We start from the raw sequence: 27,463 nt of genomic DNA on the forward strand, positions 1-27,463 counted from the left end.
AAAAAGGTCAGATCTTTTCAAAACTTCATATGTTTGACTAGGTAACCCTCATGAACTGTAAATCAGTCATTTCTCCCAGCAGATGTCAAAGAAAAGCTCTCACACGCACACACAGCAAGGATGGAGTGAAAAAGTGTGGTTCTTAAAGACACAGAGAGCAGGCAATGGCATAAACATAATGTCTAGGCCGTGCCGAGTTCAACGAGATATCCCGCTTGACCGTAGCTCGCTCGGTCTGAGCGCAGCGACCATTAGAAAAGTAGCCCCAAAATGAAGCCTGCCCCACAACGTCATTTGCTTTTGGGTGACAGTGAGAGAACCGTTAGGGTGAGAAGCACAATTCGACCTCAGGTATGTTCCTAAGGTCCTTCCGATCCGTGCAAGCCTAACGTTGACAGTGTGGCATTAACCCTTAATAGTTAAAAGATGGTGTTTACTTCAAAAAGTTTGCATTGATTTCTCTCCCCATAGGAATACATTGCCTTTACCCCTAAATTCAACCTGAAGTCTATATGGGTTATGAATGCCGTATGAACCTGTCTTTGGTAACAGTCCATCAGGCCAGTATGAGGTCTACCTGTGTTGATTCTAAGCTTCCTGGACCAACCGGAAGTGGTTAAAATCACCCTAAAAGTGTTTTTCCATTACCTGCCTGCAGTTTGATAGACATAGTGCATTCAACCCTGTGTAAATCAGTCAATTCTTAACGTAAGGACTTAAAACTCAGGATTCTGTAAAAGCATAGCCCAGTGAGGATATGTGTTGACTTATAGCTTCCTGTGACAACCGGAAGTGCCTTAATTGGTGTCTCAGGGGCTGTTTCGAGGGGTTAAAAAGTCAGATCTGTCCAAAACTTCATATGTGTGATTAGGCAACCCCCATGAACTGTAAATCAGTCATTTTTCCCATAAAATTTCAAAGGAAAACTAAATCACACAGACACACAACTTGGAAGGAGGGACGTATTGGGGGTTGTAGAGACAGACAGTGCCTCCAATAGTTAGCTTTGTTCGAGCTAAAAAGAACCGTCAGACCTAGAGTTCGAAACTTTAGAAACCTGTTCTAGACCTCGGGTCGATAGTGCGTGGTGAGTTAGGTGGCTCTAGAAGGTTCTCGGACCGAGAAATAGCCTCGTACATTTGCAATGACTTCAATTCATTTTGACCATTACGAAAATGGCGACATTTAGAAAAGTCTCAGAGACACAAGACTAGGTGCATTGAAACCGGCTCGGGCCATAGAGACGGACCCCAACGTTTCGGTCCGATAGCTCATTCAAGGACCCCATAGCAAGGCATGGAAAAAAGTGGATTTTCAGCACCAATTAGGGTTTTACTCGGGCACCGAAGGACCTATTGAGCCGAAACTCGGGATTCGGGGTCGCCTCACATAGGCCTTCACATAATGTCTGACCTGGACCCGCAGCTAGAACGTAACTATGTGTTTTACGTTTTTATTATGTTTTAAACTAATGGCGCTGTGAATTATGGGCCTGCTCTGACATATGTGATAGTTGGCTTCTAAATGAGTTGGAAAAAGTGGGTTTGGTGTCAATTGGTATCAGTTTGGTGTCAGAATGACATCTAATTGACTGGTGGACACTGACTTGCTAGTTGACTTTTGTACATTAGCAATATGTTTAAACGGAGAGGGACCATCACCAAAATGGCATTCTGAAATCAACACAAAAATGGCATCACCATAGTCTCCAGGCTGTGCAGAGTTCAACGAGACGCCCCGCTTGACCGTAGCTCGCTCTGAGTGCAGCGACCTTGAAAAAAAAGGCGCAAAAGGAAGCCTGGCCCTCAATGTCATTTGCTTTTGGGTGACAGTGAGAGAACTGTTAGGGTGAGAAGCACAATTCGACCTCAGGTATGTTCCTAAGGTCCCCCCGATCCGTGCAAGCCTAACCTTGACCCTGTGGCATTAACCCTTAACAGTTAAAAGAAGGTGTTTACATCAAAGAGTTTGCATTGACTTCTCTCCCCATAGGAATACATTGCCTGCACCTCTAAATTCAACCTGAAGCCTATGTGGGTTATGAATGCCTTATGAACCTGTCTTCTATGACAGTCCATCAGATCACTATGAGGTCTACCTGTGCCGATTCTAAGCTTCCTGAAGCAACCGGAAATGGTTAAATTGACCCAAAAGGTGTTTTGATGTACATAACCGTCAAAAGGTGAAAATGACTACATTCAACCCTGTGTAGATCGTAGATCAGTCAATTCTTAACTTAAAGACTTAAAACTCAGGATTCTGTAAGTTTCTATGTCAATCAAGACATGGGTTTACTTATAGCTTCCTGTGCCAACCGGAAGTGCCTTTAATGGTGTCACAGTGGCAGTTTCCAAGGGTTAAAAAGGTCAGATCTTTTCAAAACTTCTTATGTGTGACTAGGTAACCCTCATGAACTGTAAATCAGTCATTTCTCCCAACAGATGTCAAAGAAAAGCTCTCACACGCACACACAGCAAGGCTGGAGTGAAAAAGTGCGGTTCTCAAAGACACAGAGAGCAGGCAATGGCATAAACATAATCTCTAGGCCGTGCCGAGTTCAACGAGATATCCCGCTTGACCGTAGCTCGCTCGGTCTGAGCGCAGCGACCATTAGAAAAGTAGGCCCAAAATGAAGCCTGCCCCACAACGTCATTTGCTTTTGGGTGACAGTGAGAGAACCGTTAGGGTGAGAAGCACAATTCGACCTCAGGTACGTTCCTAAGGTCCTTCCGATCCGTGCAAGCCTAACCTTGACCGTGTGGCATTAACCCTTAATAGTTAAAAGAAGGTGTTTACTTCAAAGAGTTTGCATTGACTTCTCTCCCCATAGGAATACATTGCCTGAACCCCTAAATTCAACCTGAAGTCTATATGGGTTATGAATGCCGTATGAACCTGTCTTTGATGACAGTCCATCAGGCCAGTATGAGGTCTACCTGTGTTGATTCTAAGCTTCCTGGACCAACCGGAAGTGGTTAAAATCACCCTAAAAGTGTTTTTCCATTACCTGCCTGCAGTTTGATAGACATAGTGCATTCAACCCTGTGTAAATCAGTCAATTCTTAACGTAAGGACTTAAAACTCAGGATTCTGTAAGTTTCTATGTCAATCAAGACATGGGTTTACTTATAGCTTCCTGTGCCAACCGGAAGTGCCTTTAATGATGTCACAGTGGCAGTTTCCAAGGGTTAAAAAGGTCAGATCTTTTCAAAACTTCATATGTGTGACTAGGTAACCCTCATGAACTGTAAATTAGTCATTTCTCCCAACAGATGTCAAAGAAAAGCTCTCACACGCACACACAGCAAGGATGGAGTGAAAAAGTGCGGTTCTCAAAGACACAGAGAGCAGGCAATGGCATAAACATAATCTCTAGGCCGTGCCGAGTTCAACGAGATATCCCGCTTGACCGTAGCTCGCTCGGTCTGAGCGCAGCGACCATTAGAAAAGTAGGCCCAAAATGAAGCCTGCCCCACAACGTCATTTGCTTTTGGGTGACAGTGAGAGAACCGTTAGGGTGAGAAGCACAATTCGACCTCAGGTACGTTCCTAAGGTCCTTCCGATCCGTGCAAGCCTAACCTTGACCGTGTGGCATTAACCCTTAATAGTTAAAAGAAGGTGTTTACTTCAAAGAGTTTGCATTGACTTCTCTCCCCATAGGAATACATTGCCTGAACCCCTAAATTCAACCTGAAGTCTATATGGGTTATGAATGCCGTATGAACCTGTCTTTGATGACAGTCCATCAGGCCAGTATGAGGTCTACCTGTGTTGATTCTAAGCTTCCTGGACCAACCGGAAGTGGTTAAAATCACCCTAAAAGTGTTTTTCCATTACCTGCCTGCAGTTTGATAGACATAGTGCATTCAACCCTGTGTAAATCAGTCAATTCTTAACGTAAGGACTTAAAACACAGGATTCTGTAAAAGCATAGCCCAGTGAGGATATGTGTTGACTTATAGCTTCCTGTGCCAACCGGAAGTGCCTTAATTGGTGTCTCAGGGGCTGTTTCGAGGGGTTAAAAAGTCAGATCTGTCCAAAACTTCATATGTGTGATTAGGCAACCCCATGAACTGTAAATCAGTCATTTTTCCCATAAAATTTCAAAGGAAAACTAAATCACACAGACACACAACTTGGAAGGAGGGACGTATTGGGGTTTGTAGAGACAGACAGTGCCTCCAATAGTTAGCTTTGTTCGAGCTAAAAAAGAACCGTCAGACCTAGAGTTCCGAAACTTTAGAAACCTGTTCTAGACCTCGGGTCGATAGTGCGTGGTGAGTTAGGTGGCTCTAGAAGGTTCTCGGACCGAGAAATAGCCTCGTACATTTGCAATGATTTCAATTCATTTTGACCATTACGAAAATGGCGACATTTAGAAAAGTCTCAGAGACACAAGACTAGGTGCATTGGAACCGGCTCGGCCCATAGAGACGGACCCCAACGTTTCGGTCCGATAGCTCATTCAAGGACCCCATAGCAAGGCATGGAAAAAAGTGGATTTTCAGCACCAATTAGGGTTTTACTCGGGCACCGAAGGACCTATCGAGCCGAAACTCGGGATTCGGGGTCGCCTCACATAGGCCTTCACATAATGTCTGACCTGGACCCGCAGTTAGAACGTAACTATGTGTTTTACGTTTTTATTATGTTTTAAACTAATGGCGCTGTGAATTATGGGCCTGCTCTGACATATGTGATAGTTGGCTTCTAAATGAGTTGGAAAAAGTGGGTTTGGTGTCAATTGGTATCAGTTTGGTGTCAGAATGACATCTAATTGACTGGTGGACACTGACTTGCTAGTTGACTTTTGTACATTAGCAATATGTTTAAACGGAGAGGGACCATCACCAAAAGTGACATTCTGAAATCAACCCTAACGAGCCATGGAGATGAACCAGAATCACTGCCCAGCTATCCCGAGTTCATCGGGCCAGTCAATTTCACATTCCTGCAGGATTTTTATAGCATGACAAATTCGTGATGGTACCTGCCCATTGAACCATATTGCAAATGCACAGTGACTTTGCAAAAGTGAGAAAACATAAACAAATGGACATGATGAAATCAACACAACGAGTGATGGAAATGTACAACTATCACTGCTCAGCCATCCTGTGTTCATCAGACCAGTCAATTTTGCATTTTTGAGCATGTCAAATTTCATATGGTAAATGCACATTGAAACATATTGCAAATGCGCGCGCACTTGCAATATGATTCTATAGTGTAAAAACATCACCTAATGGACATGATGAAATCAACACAACGAGTGATGGAAATGTACAACTATCACTGCCCGGCCATCCTGTGTTCCCATAGCGAGCATTAATATCAGAATGACCGGTAAATGCATTTACAACCATATTTTTATTTTTGGGTTACCAGTTGCACAACAATGCACGTGCATTTGCAATATGATTCTATAGTGAAAAAACATCACCTAATGGACATGATGAAATCAACACAACGAGTGATGGAAATGTACAACTATCACTGCTCGGCCATCCTGTGTCCATCAGACCAGTCAATTTTGCATTTTTGAGCATGTCAAATTTCATATGGTAAATGCACATTGAAACATATTGCAAATGCGCGCGCACTTGCAATATGATTCTATAGTGTAAAAACATCACCTAATGGACATGATGAAATCAACACAACGAGTGATGGAAATGTACAACTATCACTGCCCGGCCATCCTGTGTTCCCATAGCGAGCATTAATATCAGAATGACCGGTAAATGCATTTACAACCATATTTTTATTTTTGGGTTACCAGTTGCACAACAATGCACGTGCATTTGCAATATGATTCTATAGTGAAAAACATCACCTAATGGACATGATGAAATCAACACAACGAGTGATGGAAATGTACAACTATCACTGCTCGGCCATCCTGTGTCCATCAGACCAGTCAATTTTGCATTTTTGAGCATGTCAAATTTCATATGGTAAATGCACATTGAAACATATTGCAAATGCGCGCGCACTTGCAATATGATTCTATAGTGTAAAAACATCACCTAATGGACATGATGAAATCAACACAACGAGTGATGGAAATGTACAACTATCACTGCCCGGCCATCCTGTGTTCCCATAGCGAGCATTAATATCAGAATGACCGGTAAATGCATTTACAACCATATTTTTATTTTTGGGTTACCAGTTGCACAACAATGCACGTGCATTTGCAATATGATTCTATAGTGAAAAAACATCACCTAATGGACATGATGAAATCAACACAACGAGTGATGGAAATGTACAACTATCACTGCTCGGCCATCCTGTGTCCATCAGACCAGTCAATTTTGCATTTTTGAGCATGTCAAATTTCATATGGTAAATGCACATTGAAACATATTGCAAATGCGCGCGCACTTGCAATATGATTCTATAGTGTAAAAACATCACCTAATGGACATGATGAAATCAACACAACGAGTGATGGAAATGTACAACTATCACTGCCCGGCCATCCTGTGTTCCCATAGCGAGCATTAATATCAGAATGACCGGTAAATGCATTTACAACCATATTTTTATTTTTGGGTTACCAGTTGCACAACAATGCACGTGCATTTGCAATATGATTCTATAGTGAAAAACATCACCTAATGGACATGATGAAATCAACACAACGAGTGATGGAAATGTACAACTATCACTGCTCGGCCATCCTGTGTCCATCAGACCAGTCAATTTTGCATTTTTGAGCATGTCAAATTTCATATGGTAAATGCACATTGAAACATATTGCAAATGCGCGCGCACTTGCAATATGATTCTATAGTGTAAAAACATCACCTAATGGACATGATGAAATCAACACAACGAGTGATGGAAATGTACAACTATCACTGCCCGGCCATCCTGTGTTCCCATAGCGAGCATTAATATCAGAATGACCGGTAAATGCATTTACAACCATATTTTTATTTTTGGGTTACCAGTTGCACAACAATGCACGTGCATTTGCAATATGATTCTATAGTGAAAAAACATCACCTAATGGACATGATGAAATCAACACAACGAGTGATGGAAATGTACAACTATCACTGCTCGGCCATCCTGTGTCCATCAGACCAGTCAATTTTGCATTTTTGAGCATGTCAAATTTCATATGGTAAATGCACATTGAAACATATTGCAAATGCGCGCGCACTTGCAATATGATTCTATAGTGTAAAAACATCACCTAATGGACATGATGAAATCAACACAACGAGTGATGGAAATGTACAACTATCACTGCCCGGCCATCCTGTGTTCCCATAGCGAGCATTAATATCAGAATGACCGGTAAATGCATTTACAACCATATTTTTATTTTTGGGTTACCAGTTGCACAACAATGCACGTGCATTTGCAATATGATTCTATAGTGAAAAACATCACCTAATGGACATGATGAAATCAACACAACGAGTGATGGAAATGTACAACTATCACTGCTCGGCCATCCTGTGTCCATCAGACCAGTCAATTTTGCATTTTTGAGCATGTCAAATTTCATATGGTAAATGCACATTGAAACATATTGCAAATGCGCGCGCACTTGCAATATGATTCTATAGTGTAAAAACATCACCTAATGGACATGATGAAATCAACACAACGAGTGATGGAAATGTACAACTATCACTGCCCGGCCATCCTGTGTTCCCATAGCGAGCATTAATATCAGAATGACCGGTAAATGCATTTACAACCATATTTTTATTTTTGGGTTACCAGTTGCACAACAATGCACGTGCATTTGCAATATGATTCTATAGTGAAAAACATCACCTAATGGACATGATGAAATCAACACAACGAGTGATGGAAATGTACAACTATCACTGCTCGGCCATCCTGTGTCCATCAGACCAGTCAATTTTGCATTTTTGAGCATGTCAAATTTCATATGGTAAATGCACATTGAAACATATTGCAAATGCGCGCGCACTTGCAATATGATTCTATAGTGTAAAAACATCACCTAATGGACATGATGAAATCAACACAACGAGTGATGGAAATGTACAACTATCACTGCCCGGCCATCCTGTGTTCCCATAGCGAGCATTAATATCAGAATGACCGGTAAATGCATTTACAACCATATTTTTATTTTTGGGTTACCAGTTGCACAACAATGCACGTGCATTTGCAATATGATTCTATAGTGAAAAAACATCACCTAATGGACATGATGAAATCAACACAACGAGTGATGGAAATGTACAACTATCACTGCTCGGCCATCCTGTGTCCATCAGACCAGTCAATTTTGCATTTTTGAGCATGTCAAATTTCATATGGTAAATGCACATTGAAACATATTGCAAATGCGCGCGCACTTGCAATATGATTCTATAGTGTAAAAACATCACCTAATGGACATGATGAAATCAACACAACGAGTGATGGAAATGTACAACTATCACTGCCCGGCCATCCTGTGTTCCCATAGCGAGCATTAATATCAGAATGACCGGTAAATGCATTTACAACCATATTTTTATTTTTGGGTTACCAGTTGCACAACAATGCACGTGCATTTGCAATATGATTCTATAGTGAAAAAACATCACCTAATGGACATGATGAAATCAACACAACGAGTGATGGAAATGTACAACTATCACTGCTCGGCCATCCTGTGTCCATCAGACCAGTCAATTTTGCATTTTTGAGCATGTCAAATTTCATATGGTAAATGCACATTGAAACATATTGCAAATGCGCGCGCACTTGCAATATGATTCTATAGTGTAAAAACATCACCTAATGGACATGATGAAATCAACACAACGAGTGATGGAAAGGAACAACTATCACTGCCCGGCCATCCTGTGTTCCCATAGCGGGCATTAATATCAGAATGACCGGTAAATGCATTCACAACCATATTTTCATTTTTGGGTTACCAGGTGCCTATTTTCAATCACCAGTTGCACAACATGCGTATCCATCAGAATATTTTAAACAGTCCATAAAGCACTCAGGACTGCCCCCATAGATAGAGGGCCGTAGTAGGGTACTCCCATAGCGGGCATGGATAATAGGAGTCCCGGTAAATGCATTTACAACCATATTTTAATTTTTGGGTTACCAGTTGCACAACAATGCACGTGCATTTGCAATATGATTCTATAGTGAAAAAACATCACCTAATGGACATGATGAAATCAACACAACAAGTGATGGAAATGTACAACTATCACTGCTCGGCCATCCTGTGTTCATCAGACCAGTCAATTTTGCATTTTTGAGCAAGGTCAAATTTCATATGGTAAATGCACATTGAAACATATTGCAAATGCACGTGCACTTGCAATATGATTATATAGTGAAAAACATCACAAAATGGACATGATGAAGTCAACACAACGAGTGATGGAAAGGAACAACTATCACTGCCCGGCCATCCCGAGTTCATCAGGCCAGTCAATTTTGCATTTCTGCAGGATTTTTGAGCATGTCAAATTTCTTACGTCATTTGGCCCACAAAAAAAATCCTTATGCACAATTTAAAAAAATATATAAAAAATATGATAATAAAATTGGACAAAAGTATATTCATACAGTTCTTACACATGTGTAATTGACAAAAAAATTGAAAGAATTTCAAAAACGGTCCAGAAAGCACTTTTTAAGGGTGTGTGAAGTTTTTACAAAATTTTGACATTTTTGACTTTTGACTTTTGACTTCCTATGAAATCATATTGGAATTGGACAAAACATATTCCTTATGCGCATGTAAAAAAAAAAAAAAAAAAAAAATTATGATAATAAAATTGGACAAAAGTATATTCATACAGTTCTTACACATGTGTAATTGACAAAAAAATCGAAAGAATTTCGAAAAACGGTCCAGAAAGCACTTTTTATGGGTGTGTGAAGTTTTTTACAAAATTTTGACATTTTTGACTTTTGACTTCCTATGAAATCATATTGGAATTGGACAAAACATATTCCTTAAGCGCATATAATTTTTTTTTTTTTAAAAATTATGATAATAAAATTGGACAAAAGTATATTCATACAGTTCTTACACATGTGTAATTGACAAAAAAATCGAAAGAATTTCGAAAAACGGTCCAGAAAGCACTTTTTAAGGGGTGATAAGTTTTTGGAAAAAAAATCATTTTTTCAAAATTTTACTTTTGGACATTAATTTGGGTTACATATCCAATATGAACAACCCCGGTGGAGCGCATTTGCCCCCTGTTGAATTTTTAAAGTGTTACAACTGGCAATTGCCATATGGCATTTGCAATACACTTTGGATGAATCAACGCCGAATTGGGTGGTATTGGCCAATGTGTATATGGTTTGTCCGATGCCAATGACTTGCCATTCATTTTTGTCCAATACAGGGGGTATTCCCTTACATAACAATAACGAGGCTATATACAAGGGGTACCTGTACCGTGTCAATGTGCAGGGGTACAGGTTAGTCGAGGCAATTTGTAAAGTGACTATGCATAGATAATAAACAGCGAGTAGCAGCAGTGTAAAAACAATGGGATGGCCATTTGATTAATTGTTCAGGAGTCTTATGGCTTGGTGGTAGAAGCTGTTAAGGAACCTCTTGGACCTAGATTTGGCGCTCCAGTCCCGCTTGCCGTGGGGTAGCAGAGAGAACAGTCTCTGACTTGGGTGACTGGAGTCTAAGATCATTTTTTAGGGCCTTCCTCTAATAACGCCAAGTATATAGGTCCTGGATGGCAGGAAGCTTGGCCCCAGTGACGTACTGGGCTGTACGCACTACCCTCTGTAGCGCCTTACGGTCAGATGCCGAGCAGTTGCCATACCAGGTGGTGATGCAACCAGTCAGGATGATCTCAATGGTGCAGCTGTAGAACTTTTTGAGGATCTGGGGACCCATGCCAAATCTTTTCAGTCTCCTGCGGGGGAAAAGGTGTTGTCGTGCTCTCTTCACAACAACTGTCTTGGTGTGTTTGGACCATGATAGTTCATTGTTGATGTGGACACCAAGGAACTTGAAACTCTCGACCCGCTCCACTACAGCCCCGTCGATGTTAATGGGGGCCGGTTCAGCCCTCCTTTTCCTATAGTCCACGATCGGCTCCTTTGTCTTGCTCACATTGAGGGAGAGGTTGTTGTCCTGGCACCACACTGACAGGTCTCTGACCTCCTCCCCATAGGCTGTCTCATCGTTGTCTGTGATCAGGCCTACCAGTTGTGTCTTCAGCAAACTTAATGATGGTGTTGGAGTCATGCCTGGCCACGCAGTCGTGGGTGAACAGAGAGTACAGGAGGGGACAAAGCAAGCACCCCTGAGGTTCCCCCGTGTTGAGGATCAGCGTGGCAGATGTGTTGTTGCCTACTCTTACCACCTGGGGGCGCCCCGTCAGGAAGTCCAGGATCCAGTTGCAGAGGGAGGTGTTAAGTCGCAGGGTCCTTAGTTATATTATTTATTTATTTAACCTTTATTTAACTTCTTGCGTCGAGACATCCCGGATCCGGTATCGTGACTACAGCCTCAAGCTCATTACCATAACACAACGTTAACTATTCATGAAAATCGCAAATGAAATGAAATGAATCTATTTGCTCTCAAGCTTAGCCTTTTGTTAACAACACTGTCATCTCAGATTTTCAAAATATGCTTCTCAACCATTGCAAAACAAGCATTTGTGTAACAGTATTGATTGCTAGCGTAGCATTTAGCGTAGCATTTAGCAGGCAACATTTTCACAAAAACCAGAAAAGGATTCAAATAAAATCATTTACCTTTGAAGAACTTCAGATGTTTTCAATGAGGAGACTCTCAGATAGCAAATGTTCCGTTTTTACAAAAAATATTATTTGTGTTGACAAATCGGTCCGTTTTCTTCATCATTCTTCATCACGTTTGGGTAAGAAAAAAAACGAAAATTAAGTCATTAAGACGCAAACTTTTTTCCAAATTAACTCCATAATATCGACAGAAACATGGCAAACCGATGTTTAGAATCAATCCTCAAGGTGTTTTTCACATATCTATCGACGATAAAATCCTTCGTGGCAGTTGACTTTCTCTTCTGAAGAAATGGAATGCGCATGGACCTACAGATTATGCAATAATTTCGACACAGGACACCGGGCGGGACACCAGGTAAATGTAGTCTCTTATGGTCAATCTTCCAATGATATGCCTACAAACACGTCACAATGCTGCAGACACCTTGGAGAAATGACACAAAGGGCAGGCTCATTCCTGGCACATTGACAGCCATATAAGGAGACATTGGAACACAGCGCCTTCAGAATCTGGGGCATTTCCTATATGAAACTTCATCTTGGTTTCGCCTGTAGCATTAGTTCTGGGGCACTCACAGATAATATCTTTGCAGGTTTGGAAACGTCAGAGTTTTGTCTTTCCAAGGCTGTCAATTCCATGCATAGTCAAGCATCTTTTCGTGACAAAATATTGCGCTTAAAACGGGCACGTCTTTTTATCCAATAATGACATAGCGCCTCCATAGGTTGAAGAGGTTAACTAGGCAGGTCAGTTAAGAACAAATTGCTATTTACAATGACGGCCTACCAATAGGCCTCCTGTGGGGATGGGATTAAATATTTAAAATAAATATATAATGTGGCGTACAGCAGGTCAGCCAGGACTAATTGGGGCTTGTGAGTAATCAAGGGCTGATTGCTCACTAGCTGTACGAGTCCCATAAAGCTGACAGAAGGGTAGCACACAGGAGAGAGACTGGGGGAAGAAATGACTCCTGGGGACGGTTCCAGCCGTAACAGGAGAGAGTTCAGTTTTTGCTCTCCACAGGATACAGCAAGATGCAAAGCCCAGAAGAGGGTATCCCGGAGAAGGTCTCTTGGGGGAGACCTATTCTTTTCTTTTGAACTATTAGGTTAATAAACACCTTTGAAACTGAGCTAATCCTACATTGTCCATGTCTGATCTGTGTAAACGTTTTCACCCAACCTCCTGGTCTGCCACAATAAATATAGGACAACACACACATCACGACAAGAGAGACAACAACACTACATAAAGAGACCCCTAAGACAACAAATTAGCAAGGCAGCGACACATGACAACACAGCATTGTAGGAACACAACATGGCAACATGGTAGCAGCACAAAACATGCTACAAACCTTATTGGGCACAGACAACAGCACAAAGGGCAAGAACGTAGAGACAACAATACATCACACAAAGCAGCCACAACTGTCAGTAAGAGTGTCCATGATTGAGGCTTTGAATGAAGAGACTGAGATAAAACTGTCCAGGTTGAGTGTTTGTTGCAGCTCATTCCAGTCGCAAGCTGCACGAACTGAAAAGAGGAGTGACCCAGGGATTTTTGTGCTTTGGGGACCTTTAACAGAATGTGACTGGCAGAACGGGTGTTGTATGTGGAGGATGGGGGCTGCAGTAGATATCTCAGATAGGGGGGAGTGAGGCCTGAGAGGGTTTTTACAAATAAGCATCAACCAGTGGGTCTTGCGACGGGTATACAAAGATGACCAGTTTACAGAGTATAGAGTGCAGTGATGTGTCCTATAAAGGAGCATTGGTGGCAAATCTGATGGCCGATTGGTAAAGAACATCTAGCCGCTCAAGAGCACCCTTACCTGCCGATCTATAAATTACGTCTCCGTAATCTAGCATGGGTAGGATGGTCATCTGAATCACGGTTAGTTTGGCAGCTGGGGTGAAAGAGGAGCGACTACGATAGTGGAAACCAAGTCTATATTTAACTTTAGTCTGCAGCTTTGATATGTGCTGAAAGAAGGACAGTGTACTGTCTAGCCATACTCCCAAGGACTTGTATGAGGTGACTTACCTCAAGCTCTAAACCCTCAGCAGTAGTAATCACACCTGTGGGGAGAAGGGCATTCTTCTTACCAAACCACATGACATTTGTTTTGGAGGTGTTCAGAACAAGTTTAAGGGCAGAGAAAGCTTGCTGGACACTAAGAAAGCTTTTTTTGTAAAGCATTTAACACAAAATCCGAAGAGGGGCCAGCTGAGTATAATACTATCATCTGCATATAAATGGATGAGAGAGCTGCCTGAGCTATGTTGTTGATGTAAATTGAGAAGAACATGGGGCTTAGGATCGAGCTTTCGGGTACTCCCTTGGTGACAGGCAGTGGCTGAGACAGCATATCTTGACTTCATACACTGCACTCTTTGAGAGAGGTAGTTAGCAAATCAGGCCAAAGACCCATCAGAGACACCAATACTCCTTAACCAGCCCACAAGAATGGAACGGTCTACCGTATCGAAAGCTTTGGCAAAGTCAATAAAAATAGCAGCACAACATTGCTTAGAATCAAGGGCAATGGTGAAATCGTCGAGGACCTTTAAGGTTGCACTGACACATCAATAAACTGAGCGGAAACCAGATTGCATACCCGAAAGAATACTATACACATCAAGAAAGCCAGTCAGTTGATAATTGACAAGTGTTACCAACACTTTTGAGTAACAGGGCAAAATAGAAATAGGCCTATAACAGTTAGGATCAGCTTGATCTCGCGTTTAAATAAAGGACGGACAGTGGCTGCCTTCCAAGCAATGGAAACCTCCCAGAAAGGAGAGACAGGGTAAAAAGGTTGGAGATAGGCTTGGCGATGATAGGGGCAGCAACCTTAAAGAAGAAAGGGTATAAACCATCTGACCCAGATGGTTTTTTGGGGTCAAGTTTAAGGAGCTCCTTTCAGCACCTTGGACTCTGTAGCAGGGCAGGAGAAAAAGAGGGAAAAGCATTGGGTATATTTGCATAAGAAGGAGTGGGAGATGAGGAAATGTTGCAAAGGCAAGAAGGCATGGCTTAACATTATATATATACTGCTCAAAAAAATAAAGGGAACACTTAAACAACACAATGTAATTCCAGGTCAATCACACTTCTGTGAAATCAAACTGTCCACTTAGGAAGCAACACTGATTGACAATAAATTTCACATGCTGTTGTGCAAATGGAATAGACAACAGGTGGAAATTATAGGCAATTAGCAAGACACCCCCAATAAAGGAGTGGATCTGCAGCTGGTGACCACAGACCACTTCTCAGTTCCTATGCTTCCTGGCTGATGTTTTGGTCACTTTTGAATGCTGGCGGTGCTTTCACTCTAGTGGTAGCATGAGACGGAGTCTACAACCCACACAAGTGGCTCAGGTAGTGCAGCTCATCCAGGATGGCACATCAATGCGAGCTGTGGCAAGGTTTGCTGTGTCTGTCAGCGTCCAGAGCATGGAGGCGCTACCAGGAGACAGGCCAGTACACCAGGAGACGTGGAGGAGGCCGTAGGAGGGCAACAACCCAGCAGCAGGACCGCTACCTCCGCCTTTGTGCAAGGAGGAGCAGGAGGAGCACTGCCAGAGCCCTGGAAAATGACCTCCAGCAGGCCACAAATGTGCATGTGTCTGCTCAAACGGTCAGAAACAGACTCCATGAGGGTGGTATGAGGGCACGACGTCCACAGGTGGGGGTTGGGCTAACAGCCAAATACCGTGCAGGACGTTTGGCATTTGCCAGAGAACACCAAGATTGACAAATTCGCCACTGTGCTCTTCACAGATGAAAGCAGGTTCACACTGAGCACATGTGACAGACGTGACAGAGTCTGGAGACGCCGTGGAGAACGTTCTGCTGCCTGCAATATCCTCCAGCATGACCGGTTTGGCAGTGGGTCAGTCATGGTGTGGGGTGGCATTTCTTTGGGGGGCCGCACAGCCCTCCATGTGCTCGCCAGAGGTAGCCTGACTGCCATTAGGTACCGAGATGAGATCCTCAGACCCCTTGTGAGACCATATGCTGGTGCGGTTGGCCCTGGGTTCCTCCTAATGCAAGACAATGCTAGACCTCATGTGGCTGGAGTGTGTCAGCAGTTCCTGCAAGAGGGAGGCATTGATGGTATGGACTGGCCCGCCCGTTCCCCAGACCTGAATCCAATTGAGCACATCTGGGACCTCATGTCTCGCTCCATCCACCAACGCCGCGTTGCACCACAGATTGTCCAGGAGTTGGCGGATGCTTTAGTCCAGGTCTGGGAAGAGATCCCTCAGGAGACCATCCGCCACCTATTCAGGAGCATGCCCAGGCGTTGTAGGGAGGTCATATAGGCACGTGGAGGCCACACACACTACTGAGCCTCATTTTGACTTGTTTTAAGGACATTACATCAAAGTTGGATCAGCCTGTAGTGTGGTTTTCCACTTTAATTTTGAGTGTGACTCCAAAACCAGTTAACTAACTATAGTTTTTGCAAGTCGGTTAAGATATCTACTTTGTGCATGACAAAGAATTTTCCAATGATTGTTTACAGACAGATTATTTCACTTATGATTCACTGTGTGACAATTCCAGTGGGTCAGAAGTTTACATACACTAAGTTGACTGTGCCTTTAAACAGCTTGGACAAATGCAGGAAATGATGTCACGGCTTTAGAAGCTTCTGATAGGCTAATTGACATCATTGACATCATTTGAGTCAATTGGAGGTGTACCTGTGGATGTATTTCTAAGCCTACCTTCAAACTCAGTGCCTCTTTGCTTGACATCATGGGAAAATCCAAATAAAATCACCCTAAAAATGATAGACGTCCTCAAGACTGGTTCATACTTGGGAGCAATTTCCAAACGCCTGAAGGTACCACACATCTGTACAAACAATAGTACGCAAGTATAAACACCATGAGACCAGGCAGCCATCATACCGCTCAGGAACGAGACGCGTTCTGTGTCCTAGAGATGAACGTACTTTGCTGCAAAAAGTGCAAACACTCCCAGAACAACAGCAAAGGACCTTGTGAAGATGCTAGAGGAAACAGGTACAAAGTATATATATCCACAGTAAAACAAGTCCTATATCGACATAACCTGAAAGGCCGCTTAGCTTGCAACTGTACATGGGGAAAAATATTGTACTTTTTGGAGAAATGTCCTCTGGTCTGATGAAACAAAAATAGAACTGTTTGGCCATAAGGACCATTGTTATGTTTGGAGAAAAAAAGGAGGGTGCTTGCTAGCCGAAGAACACCATCCCAACCGTGAAGCACGGGGGTGGCAGCAGCATGTTGTGGTGGTGCTTTGCTGCAGGAGGAACTGGTGCACTTCACAAAATAGATGGCATCATGAGGTAGGAAAATTACGTGGATATATTGAAGAAACATCTCAAGACATCAGTCAGGAAGTTAAAGCTTGGTCGCAAATGGGTCTTCCAAATGGACAATGACCCCAAGCATACTTCCAAAGTTGTGGCAAAATGGCTTAAGGACAACAAAGTCAAGGTATTGGAGTGGCCATCACAAAGCCCTGACCTCAATCCTATAGAAAATGTGTGAGCAGAACTGAAAAAGCGTGTGCGAGCAAGGAGGCCTACAAACCTGACTCAGTTACACCAGCTCTGTCAGGAGGAATGGGCCAAAATTCACCCAACTTGTTGTGGGAAGCTTGTGGAAGGCTACCTGAACCATTTGACCAGAGTTAAACAATTTAAAGGCAATGCTACCAAATACTAATTGAGTGTATGTATTCTTCTGACCCACTGGGAATTTGACGTAAGAAATAAAAGCTGAAATAAACATTTCTCTCTACTATTATTCTGACATTTCACATTCTTAAAATAAAGTGGTGATCCTTACAGACCTAAAACAGGGAATTTTAACTTGGATTAAATGTCAAGAATTGTGAAAAACTGAGATTAAATGTATTTGGCTAAGGTGTATGTAAACTTCTGACTTCAACTGTGTATATCTCAATGGAATAGTTGTAAGCACTTCATAAGCTCTATATAACTCCATTATAGCCCATCTATAGCAAAATGAGCCCTAACAATATGAGAGTAGCGCTCAAGAGTGGCGCCGGAGAAGGCAGATGTTTTACGTGCCCCCAACCATTTGTGATTTTTGTTTGTTTATTTACATTGTTTGTAACTTGTTGTTTTACTTATTTTGCAGATAATATTGCCGCTACCATCTCTTATGACCGAAAATAACTTCATCAGGACTGTGATTACTCACCAAGGACTGACAGAATCCTTTCATTCCTTTAATGAGTCGGACGAGGCCGACGTGAACAATATACTGCTTTCTCGGGAATAAGCCCAGATCCCCGTGATTTGCGTGAAGAGGAGGAGGAGAAAAAAGGGCCGGAGGGTGGGCTGCCATCTGAGAATTCGTAGGCGATCGAATAAACCCCCACTTCCTTCCATTCTGCTAGCAAACGTGCAATCTTTGGACAATAAAATAGACGACCTACGCGGAAGATTAAACTACAACAGGCCATTCAAAACGGTAATATCTTATGCTTCACGGAGACGTGGCTGAACGACGACACCATCAACATACAGCTGGCTGGTTACAGTACGTTGTACTGGCAGGATAGAACATCGGCATCTGGTAAGACAAGGGGCGTCGGACCATGTATTTTTCTTATCTGTTTACATACCACCTCAGTCAGAAGCAGGCACTGAGACAGCATTGAATGAGCTGTATTCCGACATAAGCAAAGAAAACACGCACCCAGAGGCAGCGCTCCTAGTAGCCGGGGACTTTAATGCAGGGAAACTTAAATCAGTTTTTTAAAATTTCTATCAGCATGTTAAATGTGCTACCAGAGGAATAAAAACTCTGGACCACCTTTACTCCACACACAGAGACGTGTACAAAGCTCACCCTCGCCCTCCATTTGGCAAAACTGACAATAATTATATCCTCCTAATTCCTGCTCACAAGCAAAAATTAAAGCAGGAAGCACCAGTGACTAGATCAATAAAAATGAAGCAGATGCTAAGCTACAGGACTGTTTTGCTAGCACAGACTGAATATGTTCCGGGATTCCTCAGATGGCATTGAGGAGTACACCACATTAGTCATTGGTTTAATCAGTATGTGCATCGATGACGTTGTCCCCACATACCCCAACCAGAAGCCATGGATTACAGGCAACATCCACACTGAGCTAAAGGCTAGAGCTGCCACTTTCAAGGAGCGGGACCCTAACCTGGAAGCTTATAAGAAATCCCTCTATGCCCTCCGACGAACCATCAAACAGGCAAAGCTTCAATACAGGACTAAGATCAAATCGTACTACACCGGCTCCGATGCTCGTCAGTTGTGGCAGGGCATGTAAACTATTACAGACTGCAAAGGGATCAAGACAGAGGAGATGATTGTGGACTACAGGAAAGAGGCCCGAGCCTGCCTCCATTCTCATCGACGGGGCTGCAGTGGAACAGGTTGAGAGCTTCAAGTTGCTTCATGTCCACATCACCAACAAACTAACATGGTCCAAGCACACCCAGACAGTCATGAAGAGGGCGCGGGAAAAACCTATTCCCCCTCAGGAGACTGAAAAGAATTGGCATGGGTCCTCAGATCCTCAAAAGGTTCTACAACTGCACCATCGAGAGCATCCTGACTGGTATGGCAACTGCTCGGCCTCTGACCTCAAGGCACTAAAGAGGGTAGTGCGAACGGCCCAGTGATGCACAGGGGCCAAGTTTCCTGCCATTCAGGACCTCTATACCAGGAGGTGTCAGAGGAAGGCCCTAAAAATATTCAAAGACTCCAGCCACCCTACTCATGGACTGTTCTCTCTGCTACCGCACGGCAAGCGGTACCGGAGCGCCAAGTCTAGGTCCAAGAGGGTTCTAAACAGCTTCTACCCCCAAGCCATAAGACTCCTGAACACCTAATCAAATGGCTACCCAGACTATTTGCACCCCCTGTATATAGTCTCGCAATTGTTATTTTACTGCTGCTCTTTCATTACTTGTTACTTTTATTTCTTATTCTTATCCATATATTTTTTAAACTGCACTGTTGATTAGGGGCTCGTAAGTAAGCATTTCACTGAAAGGTTGTATTTGGCACGTGACAAAAAAATGTTTTATTTGATATCGATGGGTTTCTAAGACAGACAGTCAACCTCATAGATTGCTGTATTGAACATGCATGTAGATTAGACACACTGTAAATCAGTGGAATAGTTGTCTGAGAACGAACCAATTAATTGGCCGTGTCTCCAGAGGGATGCGAACCTAGGAAGTCTCTAGGCCAATGAATCACTCATGGGTGTATCAATGACGACTGCCACTACGATAGACACGTTTGGCTCACTGAACTACAATGTATTTCAATGACACGTCATCATGAGAATTCTACAGTAAGTAAAATGGAATGCAAAAAAAGTAACTGACTCATAATCCCTTATCTTAGTTTAATGAATAATGAGTCACTGGTACAGTATGTGTAATATATTATTACTACAAGAGTCTCTCTGGATAAGAGCGTCTGCTAAATCATTTTAATGTAACGTCAATGGAATGACTGAGGACGAAGAGTGGAGGACACTAAGGGAGAAAGTCAGGGGCAACATAACATTGGACCATCATAACAGAACTATCAGAAAAATGTTGACCAGTGGAAAACCCGGCTGGGTTGCCAAGTCTCGTAAATCGGGCCGGAGACGGGCCAATGTCAGAGGCTGAACTCTGAATCCCACTGTCCTGTCTGGGCGTGGAATAACATTACTCACTCACACACACACACACACACACACACACACACACACACACACACACACACACACACACACACACACACACACACACACACACACACACACACACACACACACACACACACACACACACACACACACACACACACACACACACACACACACACACAGGGAGGTAGAGATCACTCGTGTTCTGGTCCCTGTTGCCTGGGCAACACTTTCCTGTTCTGGTTCTCTTGCTTACGAAGAAAAGGGGAGTGTTTGTGTGTGTGAGCAGCAGAGATTTTTCCTGTTTCGTGGTGGGTAGTGGAGTGACATAATCAGCTGAAGAGCAATCTGGCACTGAAGCTTTATTAATGTGAAGGCTGGCTCCAGTACAGTGCCTCCAAACTTTAGATATAATTTGTAGAAACTGGAGTAGGTTGGTCGTGACCTATGGATAAATAAATATTCTAAATATGAATGTTTCATACGTTGATTGTAAAGCTTGTCGTCTGGAGAAAGAGAGGAGGACCAAGGTACAGCGTGTTAAGTGTTCATTATTTTAATAAAACAACTGAACACTGAACAAAACAATAAAAACGACAAACAAACAGTCCATTAAGGTGATGAAAAACACTAAACAGAAAATAATTACCCACAACCAAAATGGGGAAAACAGGCCATCTAAGTATGATTCCCAATCAGAGACAACGATCGACAGCTGCCTCTGATTGAGAACCATACCAGGCCAAACACAGAAATACAACAAAGAAAAAAGGACATAGACTACCCACCCCAACTCACACCCTGACCAAACTAACACAAAGACATAATAAAGGAACTAAGGTCAGAACGTGACATTGATATCTGCCAAGTTTTGTACTGTACCACAGCGCCAAGAGAGAGATGTTACAAGAAATGAAAAGCTTTGAATTACAAGTTGAAGCTGCTTTTAAGTTTAAGCCTGCATGCTTGGCACTAAAGGACCTGAGTTTTTGGCCTTTAAGCCCTAGAACTCTCATTCCAAAACTCCCCTGCGCTCTACAAGTCCGTCATCGTTCACAGCTAAGTCCTTTTCGTCATCTGAAGATAAGGATGCATCATGGTCCACACATACTAACACAGTCTTGAAGAAGGCACAACTTCTTCCCCCTCAGGAGGCTGAAAAGGTTATACAGCTGCACCATTGAGAGCATCTTGACTGGCTGCATCACCGCTTGGTTTGGTAACTGCACAGCTTCTACCCCCAAGCCATAAGTCTGCTTAACAGTTAGTCCAGGTAGCTATTTGGCTAACTATTAAACTATCTGCCTTGACCTTTGCATTAACCTTCTTCACTCATCACATATGCAGCTGTTACTGTTTATTATCTGTCACTTTATTCCTAGTTATATGTACAAACAGTATATATCTCAATTACCTCATACCCCTGCACATTGACTGAGTACTGGTACCCTGTGTATATAGCCAAGTTGTCGTTACTCATTATGCATTTATTATTTTACTTTTCTATTAATTCTCTATTTTCTTTCTCTCTGCATTGTTGGGAACGGCCCGTACGCATTTCACTATTAGTCTACACCTGTTTTTTTACGAAGCATGTGACGAATAACATTTTATTTAATTTGATTATTTGACATTTAATCCCTCAATGGCTATTTCTTCTGTGAAAACCATTCCCAGTCCATCTGGTATTTCTCCATCCCAACAGTACAGGCCTAAGCCTCCTGGTCGGTGTAATCCTCTCCCATTCCAATCAATCTAACTAGACTCCTACAGCATACTTTGAGAGCTTCACATGTTAGCCAATGTTTCAGCATAGACAAGCGTTATATTGGGGATAGACCACAAAACGTCTCAGAGTAGAAAAAGTGATAAGAGACATTATACTCCTACTCTTATTGGTAAAAAATAGACAATAAAGAGCACACGTAACCACTAGGCTAATAAATAAATTGTATAATTTGACTACAGACATCATGTTATTTCAAGTTTGGAGCACAATATCACATTGTTAAAATGCCATAAATTGGGCATCTAGACCAATTTATCCAGGTTTAACAGGATTCCTAGGACCTTTTCTGAGATGCTTTGTGGATACGGGCCCTGATCTCTATTGTATAGTAATTCAGGAAAACACAGAAGATAGTACTAACAAAATTGGAAATGATTCAATTATATTGATTAGGCAATGCATATCCAACAAATGTTTGGAGGCACATTTCAGCAGACCATTTCACAATGTGGTATTTAGAGTAGAGGTTGACCGATTAATCGGAATGGCCAATTAATTAGGGCCGATTTTAAGTTTTCATAACAAGTTTTCATGGGCGCCGATTTGCCGATTTTTATATTTTTATACCTTTATTTAACTAGGCAAGTCAGTTAAGAACACATTCTTATTTTCAATCACGTCCTAGTAACGGTGGGTTAACTGCCTCGTTCAGGGGTAGAATGACAGATTTTCAACTTGTCAGCTCGGGGGATGCAAACTTGCAACCTTACAGTTAACTAGTCCAATGCAATAACGACCTACCTCTCTCTCATTGCACTCCACAAGGAGACTGACTGCCTGTTACGCAAATGCAGTAAGCCAAGGTAAGTGGCTAACTAGCATTAAACTTATCTTATAAAAAACAATCGATCATAATCACTAGTTAACTACACATGGTTAATGATATTACTAGATATTATCTAGCGTATCCTGCGTTGCATATAATCTGACTGAGCATACAAGAATACAAGTATCTAACTGAGCGGTGGTAGGCAGAAGCAGGCGTGTAAACATTCATTCAAACAGCACTTTAGTGCATTTTGCCAGCAGCTCTTTGTTGTGTGTCAAGCATTGTGCTGTTTATGACTTCGAGCCTATCAACTCCCAAGATGAGGCTGGTGTAACCAAAGTGAAATGGCTAGCTAGTTGGCGGGCGCTAATAGTGTTCAAACTTCAAACTTCACTCACTCTGAGCCTTGGGGTGGTTGTTTCCCTTGCTCTGCATGGGTAAGGCTGCTTCGAGGGTGGCTGTTGTCGTTGTGTTGCTAGTTCGAGCCCAGGGAGGAGCAAGGAGAGGGAAGGAAGCTATACTTTTACACTGGCAATACTAAAGTGCCAATAAGAACAGCCAATAGTCAAAGATTAATGAAATACAAATGGTATAGAGGGAAATAGTCCTATAATTCCTATAATAGTAGTTATTATATAATAACTACAACCTTAAACTTCTTACCTGGGAATATTGAAGACTCATGTTAGAAGGAGCCACCCAGCTTTCATATGTTCTCATGTTCTGAGCAAGGAACTGAAACGTTTGCTTTCTTACATAGCACATATTGCACTTTTACTTTCTTCTCCAACACTTTGTTTTTTCATTATTTAAACCAAATTGAACATGTTTCATTATTTACATGAGGCTAAATTGATTTTATTGATGTATTATATTAAGTTAAAATAAGTGTTCATTCAGTGTTGTTGTACAAATAAAAAACATTTTTTAAATCGGCCAATTAAATTGGTAACGGCTTTTTTGGTCCTCTAATAATCGTTATCGGCGTTGAAAAATCATAAATCGGTCGACCTCGAATTTAGAGGACAAAATCATTGATACAACTAACAAACCACTCAGCTACAGTGTTTTGAAATCCTTTATAAACAATGACAGTGTGAATCCACAATGACATGCCAAACCACAGAAATATATCTTGCCCTCTGTATTGCAAGAAGGGAAATCGATGGTGATAGACAGGTCCTCTTGGATGTGGGTGTAACACATGGGTATATCCTCAGCCTGAAGTGTCGCCAGTTGCGCCACCGAATTACTAGCTTTTGCATGATGGCGATTGGCAAGACGTTTCAAGGGGGGTTCATTGTGCAAGTTCATTGTGCAAATTTAATGCATTAAATTCATTCAATAGTTCCCCCCCCATCAATCTACACACAATTCTCCATAACAACAAAGCAAAAACAGGTTTGTAGAATTTTCTGCACAATAAAAAAAAATTGAAAACTGAAATATTAAATTTCCATAAGTATTCAGACCCTTTACGTAGCACTTTGTTGACGCACCTTTGGCAACAATTACAGCCTTGAGTCTTCTTGGGTATGACAAGTTTCCCCCATTCTTCTCTGAAGATCCTCTCATGCTCTGTCAGGTTGGATGGGGAGCGTTGCTGCACAGATATTTTCAGATCTCCAGAGATCTTAGATCGGATTTAAGCCTGGGCTCTGGCTGGGCCACTCAAGGACATTGTCTTCTCTGTACTTTCCTCCGTTCATCTTTCCCTCAATCCTGACAAGTCTCCCAGTTCCTGCCGCTGAAAATCGTCCCCACAACATGAGGCTGCCCCCAGCATGCTTCACCATAGGGATGGTGCCAGGTTTCCTTCAGATGTCACACTTGGCATTCAGGCAAAAACAGTTAAATCTTGGTTTCATCAGACCAAAGAATCTTGTTTCTCATGAAACAAGTTTCTCAAAAGGTGCCTTTTGGCAGCTGTCGTGTGCCTTTTACTGAGGAGTGGCTTCCACCTGATTGGTGGAATTCTGCAGAGATGGTTGTCCTTCTGGAAGGTTCTCCCATATCCACAGAGGAACTCCGGAGCTCTGTCAGAGTGACCATCAGGTTTTTAATCACCTCCCTGACCAAGGCCCTTCTCCCCCGATTGCACAGTTTGGCCCGGCGGCCAGCTCTAGGAAGAGTCTTGGTGGTTCCAAATGTCTTCCATTTAAGAATGATGGAGGCCACTGTGTTCTTGGGGACCTTCAGTGCTGCAGACATTTTTTGGTACCCTTCCCCAGATCTGTGCCTCGACACAATCCTGTCTTGGAGCTCTACGGAGAATTCCCTCATGGCTTGGTTTTTGCTTTGACATGCACTGTCAACTGTGGGACCTTATATAGACAGGTGTGTGCCTTTCCAAATCATGTTCAACCAATTGAATTTACCATAGGTGGACTCAAATCAAGTTGTAGAACACATCTCATGGATGATCAATGGAAACCGGATGCACCTGAGCTCAATTTTGAGTCTCATAGCAAAGGGTCTGAATAGTTATGTAAAAAATATATAGATTTTTCAAACATTTCTTCACTTTTTTTCTCGTTTTGTCATTATGAGGTATTGTGTGTAGATTAATTAGGATTTTTTAAATTTCATCCATTTTAGAATGAGGCTGTAACGTAACAAAATGTGGAAAAAGGGAAGGGGTCTGAATACTTTCCGAATGCACTGTAGGCTATCAGAAATATAGGCTATTAGCAATATAGGCTATTAGCAATATGTGTCTCGTCTCAGCGTTAGTCGCTGACAGTGTAGGATAAACCATAAAGAGGTTATCTAATATACCATCTGGTAATCTGATGTGTCTGGGACTTCCTTGTCCACCTTCTCTCTAATCCAGCCTGTTAATGCTGAAGGGCTCTGTAGTTAGCACTTTTAAAGCTGCTCGCCCCACTCTTCTCTGACCTAGCTAGATTTATGAGCCAATTTCCCCATAGGGCCCACCACGACCAACAACACCCACTGCATTGTTCTCTGTAGTAGTTCACTTCAAAATAAAAGTTTGTTAGATGTTTTGACATCTAGGGGGACTAATGTCGAGATTAGTTGTATTTTCTAGTCATTGGGTTGATATGCTGTATTTGGATCTAGATTGGTGTGTCGTGTGACTTGGACCCATCTCGACCTCTTTTGAGGTCTGAAAACATCTTGACAAAATTAGACTTAGGAATGAATCACCACTTTAAATTCTGAAACGTGTTATATATGATTAAAAATACGACAATCAAAGTTATTCTAAAAAGTCTCTTTTTTCCCTCAGTGATGCTGCAGGTGGTAGAGGACAGCATTTGAAATGGAAATAGGACTGACAGCTTTTGTGGAACGTGACTCCACACATTCAGAGTGGGCAAATATGTACACTCACCACAATATGGTCGCTACTCACATCCACATATTCAGTGTAGTGGGCCAAAGCCAGAATGACACTCTAAGCACTCCTTAGGCCTATATCATCTTGAGTCTGGTATGCAACAACATTTCTCTATTTAATTTTCTCACGCTAGCCCTTGAGAGGCTCTTCTGTTGAGTTTTGATGAAGATCAGTGCCTAGTTGGACACATTGGGCACTTAGGGGTCTATGAGGAACTCATTACCACTTGCTGCTGCTTTATCTTTCGAGACCCTTTTACGAGGCTACACCATTTTCTTATTTTCAAGCTGCTCCTCATCTAACTCTGATTCAGGTGATTGTTCATGAAAACACTAGATTAATTAAACAATCTTTATCATCTGAAATTAGCTGCCCTCTTCAAAGGGAAGTGCTTTCAACTGACACGGTTTTATAGTGGTGAGACAGTGAAATATGTTAAGCATAATTTCCCACAAATGAATCAGAATCAGGCAAAGAAATATCTCAGAAAAAGTCATTAACCGGGTGTTTTTTTTGAGACAATTCAATTTCACAGAGGAAGAGACACAGAATAAGTTCATACCAACTGGCTTGTTGACACCCAGAAATCCAGCATTTCCCAAGAGCTTGAAGACTTTGTGGGCAGGAAATATCCCCTCTGCCTCCCATTGGTCCACATAGGGGTTGATATCCTGGTCGATGATCTACAACACATGCAAAGACAGAGGGAAAGATGACAAACACATAGACGTCGGTGTGGTACGAGCTACGTGGCCTGGGCGTAGGTTGTCTGTGTGAGAATGGATATGTATGCCAATGGTGTGGTTGTGTGAGACTAACTTTTACATTACATTTCATTCCAATCTATTGAATGTTAATATAAATAGCTTACTTTCCCCCTGACAATTTACTTGGAAATTGACTCACCATCTTGACAGAACCACATTAAGAACGGTCCATAGTTGTAAATAAACGGGAAGTTGTCAATTGTATTTTCAGCAGTCCTGTTCTGCCTCTACTTCAGTCTATGTAACCTATCACTGGCACTCCCCAAACCCAATCCA

The 27,463-nt window shown here is 42.2% G+C and overlaps 2 protein-coding genes and 1 long non-coding RNA gene across 10 annotated transcripts in view; 1 reads left to right on the top strand and 2 right to left on the bottom strand.

Moving 5' to 3' along the window:
- Nucleotides 1–27,463, top strand: part of LOC118399623 (BET1 homolog) — a 137,890-nt gene that overhangs the window by 23,416 nt on the left and 87,011 nt on the right. The window lies entirely within an intron of this gene.
- Nucleotides 1–27,463, bottom strand: part of zgc:85777 (uncharacterized protein LOC405871 homolog) — a 186,731-nt gene that overhangs the window by 20,103 nt on the left and 139,165 nt on the right. For 2 of the 8 annotated variants that reach the window (XM_052472617.1, XM_052472616.1), the window contains exon 2: nt 26,983–27,103. The exons of the other annotated variants lie outside the window; for them this stretch is intronic. In XM_052472617.1, coding sequence (XP_052328577.1) covers nt 26,983–27,103 — 121 coding nt within the window. The remainder of the gene's footprint in view (nt 1–26,982; nt 27,104–27,463) is intronic. 8 annotated transcript variants of the gene reach the window in all.
- On the bottom strand, nt 1,057–9,303 carry LOC127909950 (uncharacterized). Its single transcript, XR_008073142.1, has 3 exons — nt 8,786–9,303; nt 4,544–5,444; nt 1,057–1,352 (listed from the first exon to the last, which is right to left on the bottom strand). It is a non-coding gene; the product is annotated as an uncharacterized LOC127909950 (long non-coding RNA).

Source organism: Oncorhynchus keta, chromosome 20 (genome assembly GCF_023373465.1).
Source record: "Oncorhynchus keta strain PuntledgeMale-10-30-2019 chromosome 20, Oket_V2, whole genome shotgun sequence".
Lineage (NCBI taxonomy): Eukaryota > Metazoa > Chordata > Actinopteri > Salmoniformes > Salmonidae > Oncorhynchus > Oncorhynchus keta.